Source organism: Mus caroli, chromosome 11, assembly GCF_900094665.2.
Source record: "Mus caroli chromosome 11, CAROLI_EIJ_v1.1, whole genome shotgun sequence".
Classification (NCBI taxonomy): Eukaryota; Metazoa; Chordata; class Mammalia; order Rodentia; family Muridae; genus Mus; species Mus caroli.
In genome coordinates this window covers 45,639,016-45,655,042 of record NC_034580.1, presented here as the reverse complement: position 1 = coordinate 45,655,042, position 16,027 = coordinate 45,639,016, and the positions used below count along the sequence as shown (strand labels likewise).

Sequence of the window (16,027 nt, the reverse complement as noted above, 5' to 3'; positions counted from 1 at the left end):
CTTAGGACATAAGCACTGTCGTTATCCTAATTCCCAGATAAGAAACTTCACCTCTTGCCATTAAAGTCGTTGACTCCAAATCCTGAGGTGGAGGTGGAAGTCGTACAAAAGTTAGGAGGAAGTTTGGCTGGAAGTAGGTTTACTTCTAGACAGAAGGGCAGGCTATGGAAATAACCACCAGGTGGCGCTGCTGCTACAAGAATGCAATGCCAAGATCCTGAGGGAGGCCGGCAGGCTAGGGAACACAGCTCCTCCAGGCTGGGCGGCAGATCTGACTTGCAGCCGGGCAATGGTAGCCCTCTAGACACCAGACAGATTCTGGGGTCTCACCCTAAACAAACCAATTAAGGCTTGTGCAGAAAGCTGTATTCCAACCGTTGCTCTCTTGACACTTGACTGTTTACTGTGGAATGCGCTGAATTATTTATGTTCTTCCCTCCTTCGGTCAAGGAGACAGAAAAATGGGATCTGCTGTTTGGAGGCCAGTCTCCATGACTGCCAACAGGAAGGCTCTGCAGGCTGGGCGCCACCACGTGGTGTCTGTGAGCACACACCCAATCCCAGGGCCACGGACAGGGAGCTGGAGGTGTGGGGTACAGGGTGCTCTACTATTCTTGGACACTTTCAGTCCCTCTCTGGGCTCCTCTGACCCAAAGTGTTTGGGTCCAACCTGAGTACCCAGCCTAGGGCTCAGGAACTTTGACCTATGATAGTGTGGGCATGACATCCAGTTTGCAATAGTTATTGTTAACACCCATTTGAGAATCTATAATCCCCTGGGAGATTGGCTTTGAGCGTGCCTGTAAGGGATTGTATTGATTCTGTTAACTGAGGTGAGAAGACACACCCACCATGGTGGCACAATTTGCTGACTGGAAGCCTGGGGAGGACAGAACTGAACAGAGCTAAGGATAGGTTGTTCTTTGCTTTGACTGATAATGTGACATGACCAGCTACCTCAAGCCACTGTGGCTTTTCCCTCCATGATGGACACTAACCCGGAACTATAACCGGATATAAACCCTTCCCTTAAGAAAGCAAGACACACAGTCCATACCCACAAGTCTTTTTCCTTGTCTACTCTGGCAGTGACCATGTGGCCCACTCTAGTGCCAGTGGTTCAGGCTGCAAGGATACCTGGCTTCAGCTGGTACCAAACCCATGCCAGAATGCCCTGGCCCTGGGAGGCCTCAGGCTAGCCCAACAGGCAGGAATTAAGAAAGCATGCACAGGGCTGAGATTCAGGCTGAGTAGAGCTCTCTTCTCAGTTTCAGTATTGCTGACCTCTGGGGCCAGTTAACTGTGTGTGTGTGTGTCCTGAGCATCTCCCAAATTATAACAGTGAAAGTGTCTCTAAACATCAACCTGAGTCCGTGAGTGTGGGCATAAAGTTGTAGAACCATCGGCTGGGAGCATTGGACATAGGGGGAATGGCACAGGGGAGCCAGGGTCAGCTCACCCAAGATCTGTGCTCTCTAGCCTGACAGAATGACAGCAACTGGCTCATCCTCTAGGGACAAAGTGGCTGTCATGTATGACTTTTGGTAGATCACTCACCCCGTGGAGCCACGTTTTCACTGTCATATGGAGATGGTGACAGTGACTATGGGTGTCCCCTTATCATCAGGGGATGCCTGTCAGTCCCATGACAGGATGCCCGAGACAGTGAGCTGAGCAAGGCTCTGAGGACACTATGACGCGTCCTCCCCGGCAACATCACCAAGACGGAGTGATGGAAACATACACTGCTCTGACAGTTATATGACTGTGCTCTTTCCTTGGGGAGAAATACCTCCGGACCACAGCGCCTGGAGCCCCCAAAGGAGGTATGAATAAAGCCATCTGACTCCCAGCGAAGGGAGCCTGAAAGCCAGGTGGAGGTGGGGGTGGGGGTGGGGATGGGGGGCTTCAGACAGTGAAGAGTCAGCAGCCCGTCTGACCTCCATGACTGCAGTCATTGCTGTCAAGCACTGGGGTCCCTTAGACTTCGTCTCGCTGAGAAAACAAGATTCTGTGATGTTAAGTAAGTCATCCAAGGTCCCACAAGTACCACTGGGCTGGCATGAATGCCAGGACCAGGGCCCATCATCTCTGATGCTTCAAAACAAGTTCTGCTCTATCTAGCCTGACTGCCTGCAGCCTCGGGACTCCCCAAGGCTGGTGTCTTCTGTTCCCATCTGTGGCATGCAAGGTGATGTGGGTGGCTCAGAAGTCATGGTACAGGTGCCTTCTAGACCTGCCAGGGGAAAGCAGGCAAGAAGGTATACCCATCGAAGAAAGCCAAGCTACTAGAACAGGATTCAGTGTTGAATAAGAACTCCTGACATGGTCTAAAAATTAGAATTTATATCTTGGAACCTAATTTCTAATACAATAGTATTAAGATGTGGGACCCTAGGAAGTTATCAGGTCAGTAGGACAAAGGTTCCTGAACTAGAGTGGCTCTCAGATAGCTCTGAGGCTTGTCCCATCTGCCACTCATGGGCATGAAGCTACCTGTGAGGACTCCAGATCTCCTGACATTCGGACTTTGGATTTTCTGGCCTTCAGAACTATGAGCAATAAACTGTCATTTACTAAGTATCAGCCTAAGGTATACTCATTAGACCAGATCAAAAGGACAGAGGCGCCCTCCAGTGGTAGCGTCCAGCATTAGCACTGTCTCATCTATTCTAGACCTAAGGGCTCTGGTGAGGAGGTGTGCCTAGGATGACTGGGGACAGGTAATTATGTCTTACCCCTATCAGAATGCCAGGGGGTCTTTCCCAGACTAAAGTATAGACTGAGCTTGGCCCCTAGGGTCTTTGATTCAAGGCTATCTGAAAGAAGGCTCTCTCCCATCCGTCCCAGGATCCTCTCTGCTCTTTCTACAGTGGGACACATAGCAAAACAACAACGGTGCTGGTCCAAGGCTTTAGCCTGCAGACTCCTTTCCTCCCAGCATGTCTCCGCCTTCTACTAATAGACCAGGAACGTCTGACCTTTCACCCAAATGCTGACAAATTTCAACAAGCGGCGCACACCCTGTCTCGAGCTAGCCTTCACAAGATACCTTATGTCCTCGGATTGTCCCCAAATCTCTCATCTCCATTTCCTTTGATTTCCATCATCCAAGGAAATATTTAAAATGAGAACACTCAAGTAGCTTTGGTTCCTTCTCAAAAAAAAAAAAAAAATCAATTGAAAAGCCAGTTGCTATGCAACCCACGAGTGCGGCTGATGCTCGGCTCCCTGGCTGGTGGCATATTGTATAAAATAAGATAATCTCTTTTTTCTGATATATATATATATATATATATATATATATTAGAAATGGAGAAAAATGTTGTTTTAGGAAGAGCTTGAGATGACTCGGAGGCCTCCCGTGAGCTAGAGATAAACAGCATACCTCTCATGTAAGGTTGCCAATTTTGCCTCCACTGGAGCCTAATGGGACCTGGAGATGAGGCAGGGGGGGACTAGGGGGTGGGAGCTGATACATTTACAGTGACAACTAGGGATGCATAGTAGGAGCTATGGGTCTGTGCCACTTTTTTGCCAAAGACTAAAGGCTCATAGGCCCTAGAGCGCACCCTGACTGTGGTAAGCACAGCTTAGGACTTCCTGGCTCCAGCCACCTTGGTTTTACAGGGCTTAAACTCTCCCAGAGATGAGGTCGCATTCTTTGTATTAGTCACCAGTCCCGTTGCTGTGACAAACTGCTGACAAAGTCAACTTAAAGGACGAGGGGTCTCTCTTGGTTCTCAGTTCAAGGGCAGGAATGGGAGGTGGTTGGTCACATGACAGACATCCACCACCAGGAAGCTCAGTTGGCTTTCTCCCTGTTCTTCAACCCAGGACCCCAGCCTACATATGGTGCCGTCCACATTCAGGGTGGCTCTTCCAGCCACAGTTAACCAGAGACTTGTTTCTGCAGTGAGTCCAGATCCTATCCCGCTGACAACCAAGCTTTACCATCACAGTCCCAGTAGGAACCCAGAGGTAGCATGCTGAGTACCTTCCCAGAATTCACCTGTCCCATCCCCACAGCCCCATCTAGTCCCTCCCCCCACCCCCAGCTTTGCTTTCCCCATTACTGAGGCTATGTGGGGTGTGGAGGGGGCAGTAGACACTGAGCCTCTCAGCCATCAGATCTCTGCCTGGCCACTGTGCCCAAGGTCTGCCTCACCTCATTGTGTGACTTCATGGTGCTGGCATCTTATCTGTCACTTGACAAAGAATAGCTGTACAGCTCTCATTCCTGTACACCCCAGAATGTACTCAGGAGGCCAGGGCTCCTGAGCTCAGAGTACATCTTGTACAAACATGGCACTATTTGGAGACCCTGACACAGAACCTCGTCTCCGGAGCTATGCAAGGTAGAATCTGTGACCTGTGGCCGTGGGTGCCTTCCACACAAGAGAAGTGCAGAAACAAGGAACTTTCACAAGTAACTGGAGGGAGTGAGCATCTCAGAAAATTTATGGGGTTTAATCATAAAAAAGCAGGGCTCTTTTCTAATAATTCATCTGCAGAAGTTATTGGTGTGCAATCAAATGGGGCTAGAGGCTGGATCCCTGTTTTGCCAGACTCTGTGGATACTGGCAGCTGCCCTGGAGTGGAGCACTCCTGTCCTCTGTCACCTATGGCCCCAGGGGGCACATAGCCTCTCCCCCACCCCATCCCCCTCCGCCAAGATGCTGCCCCTGGACCTGCAGCCAGAGACTGCCCACAGTCAAGCACAATGCTTCTTGTCATTTAGCTCTATGCTGTCCCCCAAGGAGCCTGTTAAAGACTTGTTCACCAGTGGAGGTGCCCTTGGGTGGTAGAATCTTTTGGAGAGGAGCCTTGTGGGAGGAAGTTAGGTCATTGGGGGTCATGCCTTGGAAGAGGGGGTTTGCGACTCATTCTCTTCTCTGTCTTTGCTTTCCAGCCTCTCCCCACCTCTGTTCCAGAGGTGAATACCCTTTGCTTACTCCATACTTCCTCCAGGCTGTCCCACCACTAAAGGCCTCAAAGACACAGGTTGAACAGCCATGAATGAAACCTCTGCAATCACGGGTTTGGACACAGTTCTCCCTCCTTTTAAGTTTCCTGCCTTGGGTATTTCAGTCCAGGGACTAAAAGCTAACACACTTCTGTGGTTTCTTCTATGCTATAGTCTGAGAATGTCCGTTCCCAGCTCTGAGTCCTCTACATGCAGGCCAGAAGCAATCCATCCTCTCTCTAGTCCCTCTGCCCCAGCTCTCCAGACTGCCACACCAGCACAACGTTCTCCCTGTCTGCACTTCTACATCCAGGATGCCAAGATTCCAAAGGTGGATTGGATTCCTGTCCCAGTTCACGAGGGTTTCATCCCAGACACCGGGGCAGCAAGCTATGCTTGCACCATCTTGCCACAGGACACACACCTGTTCTTGAATGTTCCTTTAAAAAACAAGAACAAAAACCCAGAACCATTCCATCAAATATCCAACTATTAACCTGGAAAAACCATCTCTCCTCTCTCAGTCTTTCTAGAAGAAACAGTGTGGTTTGTTGTTGTTGTTGTTTGGTTGGTTTTTGCTTTTTAAAATTTTCCTGTCATGAACAGCATACCCCTTTCTTTCTGTATGTTATATGTCTGTCTTGTACTACCTCAGAAACATATTTGGATTTCTGTGATTCAGGGGATGCTTTTAAAAATTCATGTGTCTTTGTGTAAATTCATTTTGTCAATGTGCACCATGTACATGCAGGATCCCACAGAAGCCAGAAGAGGGAGTCAGCTTTCCTGGAACTGGAGTTCCAATCAGTTGGAGGTGCTGGGAACCAAACCTGGGTCCTCTGCAGGAGCAGTCGGCCCTTTTAATTGCTAAGCCATCGCTCTGGCCTTGGTGCAGAGAACTTTGTTTTCTCAATTAGCCTGACTACAGGTGTTGTTGGGTCACAATGTTTGCTTATGAAATTTCAGTCAAAGCCAGATGGCGTATAAAATAGTGATGCCGTGAGGTGATACCATCTAGTGACACCATGGCATTCTGTCTTAGTTTGAGTGCACTGTGACCTCAACACAGTGACACAATTACTCACTTTCACATTTCTCAGGATCTGTGCCCATTAAGTGATGTGGCTGTGTTTGTCTTTATCACTAAAGTTTTAACTCTGTGGATTTTTACAATGGATTCTCTTGAGTTTTAATCGCAAATGATTAAAATTTTGTCTGCTCTTCTCAAATATTAATTTCTTGTCATTTAAATCTAAGGAAAAAACCTTTAGAATCAGAGTATGAGAAACACTTACGTGTCAACAAACTTATGTGTCTTGATTTTGTGTGTGTGTTTGTGTTTGTGTGTTATACCTGTGGAGGCAGGAAGTCAATACTGGGTATTGTTCTCAATTGCAGCCCCCCTATTTTTGAGTCAGGGTCTCTCCCTGGACCTGGACCTCCTTGGTCTGGCTGTGTTATCTGGTCAGTGATCTCCAGGGCTCCTTCTGTATCTGCTGACCCGGTGCTGGGGTTATAAACACATCCTTCCACCCCCAGATTGTTTTTAAACAAATGCCAGGGATCCACATTCGGGTCCTTGTGTGCATGGAAGGACCCACCTGTTGCTCGTTTTACTGCCACCGCCTCCAAGATGAAAAGTTTCCAAAGCAAGTCGTGTGGAATGTCTGGAGGGCTCCACCGAGAAAGAGGTTTGAAGAACGACGTGTACCCGTGTTCCCACAGAGCTCCACCACACATATTCCACAGTCCCTGGGATGTGATGCCGTGGGGGGTGGGGTGGGGGAAGCACCTGTGTGTGTGTGTGGAGCACCTGCTTTCCTTTGCTCTAGGAGCACCGCCTGCCCAGCTCTTTTTCTGTGAAAACATCTATTACCATTGAGCTGTACCGAACACCTTCAGGGATGCTCGCTTCTTTTCCCACCTTTAAATAAAAGGTTGACTGTCTGGCTATCATCTCTCAGGGTGTTGTTTTAGAAACAAGAGACCCTCCCAGCTTCCCTGCCCCTGTTACCCCTGTTCTGCCCATCTGTCATCATCTTCCCTAGGATCTCTTTCTCAGCCTTCACCTCACATGGCCCACTCTATGGTGCAAACTTCTCACCTTTATCCCTACACTCCAGGTTTCCTTGTGGGATGCCAGGCTTATATGCTGATCTGTCCTGGCACCTAGGCTGGGGTGGCGCCAAGCACCTGGTGCACCTTCGATACTGCTGGCCTCAGTTGAACTCACGAGCTTCTCCCTAAATCAGCATATCTCATCCTGCACTTCCTGTCTTAAGTGTGTTCCTAAGTCTTTTGCTACTGTGGGAAAATGCTCAAAACAACTAACTTTATAAGCAGAAAAGGTTCATTTAGTTCATCGTTTTGGGAGGTTGAAAGTCCAAGAGCCTTGTTGATATGGTCTCTAATGAAGGTGATGCACCATGGCAGGAACACCTGGCCATGTCTCTAATGGGAGCAGAGACAGACAGGAAGCAGAGTCCTGCATCCCTTTTGTTAACATACTCCAATGACCTAAAGAACCCCCCTCCCCCCGCCATATGATAGGTTCCGTGCCCTCAGGTACTGCCTCCCAAGGACCAACACTTGGTAGTGAAACTTCAATGAAGAACCAACATGTGACCCACAGCAGGTCGGGGCCTGTGTCTCTCTGTGTCTGGCTGTGTCTCTCTGCCTGCACCCACCTAGCCCCCAGGTGCTCTGAAGGAGGCCTTCCAACATGTTCTTTAATCTGCCTTCCTTTCTCCATCACTGTAGCCTTGCTACACACTTTTCCATGAATGACAACAGTGTCCTCAGTGTGGGAACCCTGTTGGGAATGCAATCAGATCATGCCACCTTAAGAAAGCCAAACTTCGTGGGAGAGGGCACATGGATGGACCCTTTTTAGGATGACCAATCTGGCTTTTATTAATTCATTTTTGAGATAGGCTCTCATGTATCCCAGGATGGTCTTGAACTCACTATGTAGGTAAGGATGGCCTTGAACTCCTGATGCTCCAGCTTCCAACTCACTAGTGCTGAGGTTATGGGTATATGGCAACCCCATCCCTACCCCTGTTCATACAGTGCTGGGGGCTAAACCCATGGATTTGGGCAAAGTAGGAAAGTACTTTGCCAAATAAGCTACATTCTCAGTCCCCGACCTGGCTTTTTATTTATGTGTGTAAGAGAGTGTGTATGTACATATGTGTGTGCATACCTGTGTATATATACTGCCCAGTAGGACACCGGTGTCCTCCTCTTTCACTCTGTCTATTCCTTTAAGGCAAGAATCAATCTCTCTCTCTCTCTCTCTCTCTCTCTCTCTCTCTCTCTCTCTCTCTCTCTCTCTCTCTCCCTCCTCCCCCTTCTTCTTCTCTCCTCCTCCTCCTCCTTCACTCCCTCCCTCTCCCTCTCTGAACCAGACAAGATTGCCATAACCCCCTGGCCACTCTTTCTGTCTTCATCTCCCTGAAGCTGGGGGTGCAGGCATTTGCACAGACATTTCATCTTATTATGTACTAATTTGGATTCAAACTCCTCGTGACTGCAGAGGGATCTGAACCTGAACCATCTCTCCAGTGCCACAAGCCACGTCCATGGCAGAGCCCAGTACCTCCATCCTGGCTTTCTTCTCTCTACTCTCCCCTTCCAGCACAAAGCTGGAAGTCTTACCTCCCCACCCCCCATTCAGTATCCAGACTAGGAGACAGACAGACACTCTTCAGGCCTAATAGTAGCCATGGCTTTGTCAGCACAGTTCAGCAACAAAATGCACAGTTTTTAAACTTTGATCTAGTGTGATGAGGATCAGACAGCAGCTTTAAGGATCAGGCAGTGGCTTCGGGCTATCACTTGATGTTCAGACCAAACCATGGAAGGCTTTCCTCCCTCTCTGCACAGATCATACATACCATAAGAACAGGGAGAAATGGAGAACTTTACAGAAAACCCCAACCAATCAAAATGCAGGGTTGTAGATCCCAGTTCCCATGGATACATCTAAAAACCTTCACACCTCAGGCTCAGGGGACATTGCAGAAGAGGCAGAAAGACTGTAAGAGCCAGAGGATCAGGACGTTAGCCATGAGTCTGTGTCTCCTACTAATCTCAGAAGCTATGCCCATGAAGTCTCACCAACATGGCTGCTGAAACATGAGCTGAACAAGGTTGTAACCAAGATGCTAATATGGAGGGGAGGGGCCGGCACAAGGCCTCCACCTACACGAAGACCCACAGACGGTGAAGGGATAGCAAGAGCAGGAGACATAGCCTTCCCCAGAAAAGAGCACACCACCTGGTTATCTAAGACGAAATGGTCAACCCTGAAAACACACGTACAAGTATAATTACTCAGACTGAGCAAGTTATACTTAGGAGTATATGTCTATATGCACACACATATGCATATAACAACAATTCATGAAAAAGAGGCCAGGGATTTGAAGGAGAGCAAGGAAAGGTATTAAGAAAGATTTGGAGGTAGAAAGGGGAGGAGAGAAATGAGATAATTATAATCTCAAAAATAAAATTTAAAAACAGACAAAAAATATAAACGCATTCAAAAATTAAAGTGCATGATTTTTGTTTGGAAAGCAGAATCAGGGAAAGGTCCAGGGCCTCCTTGTTTCCAGCTTGAGTGATCTACACTGCCTGGTGTTTCTCTCACTCTCTTCTAGGAACAATTAAGAAGCGAGAATACGCCGGGCGTGGTGGCGCACGTCTTTAATCCCAGCCCTCGGGAGGCAGAGGCAGGCGGATTTCTGAGTTCGAGGCCGGCCTGGTCTACAGAGTGAGTTCCAGGACAGCCCGGGCTACACAGAGAAACCTTGTCTCAAAAAAAAAATAAAAAAGGAAGGGAGAATACAAAACAACGTGCGCTTCTATATTTTGAAATCAGCCTCGTTCAATGTCTGTGTTCAGAATGACTCTCCACGGAGCTGTCACGGGCAGCATGTCCACAGTAGAGTACAGACCCATTTCCCCAATTAAATGGAGGTATTCTCATCCCCGTCCTTCACGCCAAGAGCTTGGAGGTTCCCCAGACAGCGAGGATCCTGGCCAGGATGGAAGAGCTGGAGTGACCCAGTCTGGGGAAGCAGGGTTAGCTCCCCTGAAGGCGAGCTTCATATTGCTGCCATAAACACCATGACCAGAAGCAACTTGCAAAGGGAAGGGTACACTTGGCTTGCAGGTTCTGATCAGAGCTGATGACGAGGGAACTCAGGCAGGAGCCTAAGCGGAGGCCATGGAGGAGTACCAGTTACTGACATGCTCCTCATGACGTCTTCAGCTTGATTTCTTGTACCATCTGAAACCACATGACCAAGGGTGGCACTGCACAGACAGGCTAACTTTTCCCATATCAATCATCAATCAAAAGAAATGCCCTAAAGACTTGTCTATAAGCCAATCTTATGGAGACCTTTTCTCAATTGAGGGTCCCTCTTTCCAGAGGATTCTGGCTTGTGTTGAGTTGAGAAAATAAAACTAATCAGACTGTTAGGAGTGCCCACAGCTTTCTGGTGGAGCTGATGCTCCCCCCACCCCGCCCCGTGCTTCCCCTGCTACTAGAAGTGTTCTGTAGGTTTTATTACAGTTGTCACACAGTGACCTGGGAGAGAGGTTTCAGCACCTCCCCTCACCCTGGCCCCAAATCCATGAGTGCACAAGTTCCTAATCAAACCAGCTGCAGTTCTATTCTTCCCAGGCAGTTTTCACAAACGTGTTTTCAAGGGCAGGGCTTGTAGCTCACATGGCAGAGTGCTTGCTTAGCACACATGAAGCCTTGGGCTCAGTCTCCAGCACCACATAAAAACAGGGGTGCTGGTGCATGCCTGGAACCCAACCACTTGAAAGATGGAGACAGGAGGATCAGAAGTGCAGGGTCATCCTTGCAAACTACAGAGTGAGCTTGAGGCTAGCCTGGGCTACATGAGACAAATAACAAACAAACAAACAAAAATCCTACAAGCCCAAGCTTTTCAAAGTGGTTCGAATGTTTTTAAGGTTCAAGTATTCTTCTCTCACATGTCGTCACACTCGGCGCACTTCACTGGCGCACACTGCCTGGGATGAGCTTTAGTTTTTAATCACAGAAAATTCACTGACATTTTCATTAAGACCTAAACACTTGTGTGGTTTTAAAGCACTCTCCAGTGCCACATCCAGTGCACTCATCCCTCCGTATGACAAGGAAACATGACTTCATAATCCACTGCCCTCACCCCGCCCCATCACCAGGACCCTAAACACGCAAAGCTTAAAAAGTCCGAGCACCAGATTAAACATGCCCTCAGTTAGTTTTCTGCTGGTCTCTCCTCTGTGCCTAATGGCCTTCTTTGGAACATTTTATGTGAGCGGAAATAAATCGTTCCTGAAATTGCTTCTGTCAGGCACTTTGTCATAGTAACAAGAGTAACTAATTCACCCTCCAGGACCCTGGGGGAGGGGCTCAGCGTTCAAGAGAAAAAAAAAAAAGATGGGGGCAGAGGGACCTGGTGGTTCAGCATTCAAGAGCAAGAAAGATGGGGGCAGAGGGGCCTGGTGGCTCCCTCTGGTGGTCAGAGAAGAGAGATTTTAGATTTGGTCAGAGGTGGATGGCAGATACACGATCATGCCAGGGATTCCCAAGACTGTTGTCAGAGACATTGTTATACACAGCAAATAATTTGAATGTGCCTTTCATAAGAAAACCAGCCATTCAGAACCTGGACCCCCTGAGCTACCTCGAAGACAGAATCCCAGTCTCAGCTCAACCTCACTTGCTGTTGTACGCTCTGGGATGCCATTTACCTGTCCAAATCCCCCAGGGCCAATTTCAGTCACCTTGGGGCAGCCTTGTTCCTGAATCCACCAAGACTCTATAGTGAGGGCCCCAGGAGCCTGCTCACTGCCTCCCCTGCTCTCTCCTACTAAGACTACACAGCAAGAGGTCCTTGAATCCAGAGTCCTGGCCACACCCATGCTGCCTGTGCCTCAGCCTCTTGGGACCACAGCTCTCTCTGCAGTGGTAAGGAGTCTCAGTGTGGTAAGGTCAGTTGGCCTTACCTCATGGAGTAACAGAACTTGCATTATAAAAAAGGGTCATGTGTCACGGTGAAGGGTGTATGGCGTCTATAGTGGGTGTGGATTCACAGCTTCTTGCTTGTTCTAGGACCCTAGAGTGTCCAGAGAAAGTCAGGGCAGTGTGAAAGAAAAAAATCTCAAAGGATGCCCCATTCATTTCAGAGAGAGGTGGTGTGTTGGACAGGAAAACCCACCTTTGCGTGGCTCAGCAGGATAATCCTCACCAGCACCACATTGATGTGGGCCCCCAACGACTCATCATGGTAGATTTCGTTGACCTGAAAGACAACAGGGAGATATGATCAGGAACCATGTGCCAAACCCGATTCTGGCATCTTGTCCCTAAAGCCCCAGGTAAGAACCCAGGGACCCCACCTGTCTCTTTCTCTTTGCAAACTTACCTCCAATTGTCCATCAATTCTAAAACTACCTCTTGATTCATCCCTCCATGACCTTCTCCAGCCCTGGCTGCTACAAACACCTGCCTGGATTTCTGAAGCGTCCCCCTGAGATGCCCCACCCGATGGCCCACAGAGTCTTCACTTACAGCTGAACTTGAACCAGGGAATTCACTCCCCACCATCTCCCACTGAAGCACGGAGCTCCTTCCAGAAGGAATGAGAGCTGTTGTCAGAGCAGAAGCCACTCCTGGCTGTTGCTGCTCAGTGGGAAATGTTACCCGTGCACATGCTAAAATCCACACTTGTATCCCACAACCCTGCCACCCATGCATTCAATCAACCCCAGGTCAAAATTATTTGGAGAAAAGTTGGCAGAAAATGTATAGACTCCCCGCCCCCCCCCTTCTAAGCAATAGAGCGGCACTTGTGTGCTATGAAGCACTGTAAGTAATGTAGATTACTTGATGTATGTGGGAGAGTGTGTGTAGGTTAAACCCAAGTGACACACATATTACCCCAGCGATCTGGATACCTGAGAGGGTCCTGCACCAGAGCTCTGTGGATGCTGAAGGATTCTGCAGGATGCTGCAGTTGGAGATGTGGACCATTTGGACCATGATTAACTCTACTTTCATCCCATCAGCGAGAGCAGTTATCATCACTAGGTCTCTTGCCCCACCCACTTACCTGTTCCATGTCATGCCTGTCATTGTCTTCTTTCACATTTTGAGTACTATTTTATTTTTGTGTACTTTTAAAAAATGTATTATTCTGGGCCATGCCTGAAGCTGGGTGGTGGTGGTGGTGGTGGTGGTGCACACCTTTAATCCCAGCACTTGGGAGGCAGAAGCAAGAGTCCAAGGTCAGCCTGGTCTACATAGTGGGCTCCAGGACAGCCAGGGCTATGCAGAGAAACCCTGTCTCAAACACACACACACACACACACACACACACACACACACACACACACACACACACTTCTTAGCAGGCATCTGTAGGCCTCCTCAGATATCCACACCACAAAAGGATGTGTGGGGGTGTGGAGGGAGATGACTTCCCATGCTTTACAGTGTGGCTATCACTTTCCAGAAACTCATGCTAGGCTAACCTCAGACTCAGAGCTGTTAGGCGTTTCCTTGCTATTTGGTTGCCTCCATCTTCCCACCTCACACTCAGAACTTGTTGGACCAGCCCTTCACTGCCCGCTCCTTCACTGCTGGAGTGAGCTCTATCCCTTCTTGTAGTGCAGTCTCAGAGTGAGTCACCCTCCTCCTGGAAGGCCCCCCAAGTCAGAACTGGTACCCCATCCTTCTCAAGCCCCTTTGCCGCTAAGCTTCCCCTCAGGCTGTACTTCCCCTCCTCGGATGCCCCTCCCCCAGCCCCAGAGCAGAGCAGCAAACAGTCACCAAATGCTGATGGAAGACAACCTGTGAGTCAATGAGGAGAGAGGTGTGGACCAGCCATGGATGCCGTCTGTATGCAGACTGGGCTGAGAGGCTGCCCATGGTGGAGAGTCAAACACGGCCAAGCTACACCAGTCAGAGCCCTCTACACCCCAATTTCCAAACATTCTTCTTTGGTAAACTGTAATTGCTCCCTCTAAACAGCAGGAAGATGCCTCTGGAAATCTAACTGGAATGAGGAAAATCAAATCATCATGGTGGAGAGGGACCCAGGGCTTGGGAGGCGCACGGCCCAGTGGCTGCTGCTGTCACCACAGCTGTGGCTAAAGACAGCACCAATCAGAGCCCGGAGCTACCAAGCTACTGGTCCCCAAACAATGCCACCCTCAACCCCAACACACAGGAGCAGCCAGGCAGATTTCTGAGTATAAGTTGGCTTCTGTTCTCCTGTCCTCGTCTCCTTTGGGAAAGAGGTGAGGCTCAGAGCTGCAGGAGCATGGTCGACCTGGAATCATGGCTCTGAGCTGTGCGCTGTCTTGAGTCCCCTGCATGTCCTGTCTGTCTAGCAGTATGGCTGAGGGCCATCAGCTGAATACCCAAGTACCCACTTTAGCTCAGAAAGCAGAGCCCAAGGGCTGGGCCCACCTCACCCACCGCCCATCCCCCACCATCCGCGGTTGCCTCTGTAACACCAAGAGTAGAAGTGCTTCCCACAGAGCTCCGTCGAGGATCTGATTTCTCCCCCCCCCCCCCACACACACACACGATGGAATGGTGTTTATGAAAACCCAAACTGTATTTTTCATACTTGGCAAACTGGATTGCCCCTCCATTCTGCATGAGGTTTTGGGGAGTGGGTGGACCCCCCCTCCCCGCCCCCAAACCACAGGCACTGTTGCCTTAGCTTTGAGGCTCCGGCAAGATTTTCTTTTTCAGTCCATGCTGAGACAACAGATCTTAAAAAACCCAGACCTTTTACTTAGGGAAGAAAGGAGTTTTCTATATTTTCAATTGCTTATCTTCAATGAGCAAGGCCAGGTCATGTGGGCTCACAGACTCCTGCTGAGAGTCACAGCTGGGAAGAGCCCAGGCCTTGGAAGGTCCTGCTGTAGCAGGAAGGGGCAGGGACAGGGGAGCAAAGACAACCTTGCAGCCTTTTGGGTCTTCTCTGAAGGTGGGGGGGATGGTAAGGTGAGCACAAGCGGCCCCCATGGCCAACGAGAAAAGCAGAGCACACTTCGACCCCTCACTGCCTATGCTTGTGAGAGGGACAGGCTCCCCTCCTCAGAGGCTCCAGGGAGCTCACACAGAGACTCTACATGCTTGGGCACTGAGCAAGTGACAGTGGCGTCAGCTCACAACCATTGACAGCAGATGCCAGGGGTCGCCTGAGCCCCATGGCACAAGGGCAGGATTGTTATCAGTTTATCTGGAGCTGGGGTGCTGCTGGTGTTTCAGAGGGAGCCCAGGAATGCTGACCTGAAGGAGGGAACGGGGGGGGGCTGTAGAATGGCTTCTGTAGCAAGAGTGAACCCCAAGCACAGGACCTCGGCCTCAAGGGCAGAAGTCGTGAGACAGATATATACGAATGGAGTTCCACATCACAGGAGCAAGGAGTGTGCTATGGAAGCCAGTTATGTACCACCCCATTCATCGGATGAGATTTTAAGCCACGATGTGATAGCTTTTTGAGGATGACCTTCAGAAGTAATCAGGTAGGTGAGGGCAGGGGTTAGAGTCCTTTAATGGTATTAGGAACCTTGTGGGACAAGACACCAAAGGGCTACCTTAATCTTCGCTCCCTCCCTCTCCTCCTTCATCTCCCCCCTCATCTCCTCCATACACAACTAGGAGATGGTTGGATTAGCTGGCGATCTTGATCTTGGAGTTATCAGTTTCCAGACGCACTGGAACTCATACTGGCTCTGCTGCTTTGTGACAGTTGCCCCAGCAGAGGCGGCAGGGCCTGCTGTGGTGTGCATTGTAAATGCCCCTTAAAGGCTCTTGTACTGGAGGCTTGGGAAACTGGCAGAACCTTTTGGGTTGGGGTAGGGTGGGGTGGGGTGGGATGTGGACCCTAAGAGAAAGAAGTTAGGTCATCAGGAGCATGCTCCTGAAGATATTAGGACCTGGGTCAGTTTGTCTGTCTCTACTTCTTTCTTTCTCAATTGCTTCCTTCTAGTCGTCATGACATGAACAGCTGT

The 16,027-nt window shown here is 49.4% G+C and overlaps 1 protein-coding gene across 1 annotated transcript in view; it reads right to left on the bottom strand.

Moving 5' to 3' along the window:
* Adamts2 (ADAM metallopeptidase with thrombospondin type 1 motif 2) overlaps window positions 1-16,027 on the bottom strand; it is a 201,201-nt gene that overhangs the window by 33,507 nt on the left and 151,667 nt on the right. Inside the window, exon 5 of the mRNA XM_021176447.2 lies at window positions 12,214-12,297. Coding sequence (XP_021032106.1) covers window positions 12,214-12,297 — 84 coding nt within the window. The remainder of the gene's footprint in view (window positions 1-12,213; window positions 12,298-16,027) is intronic.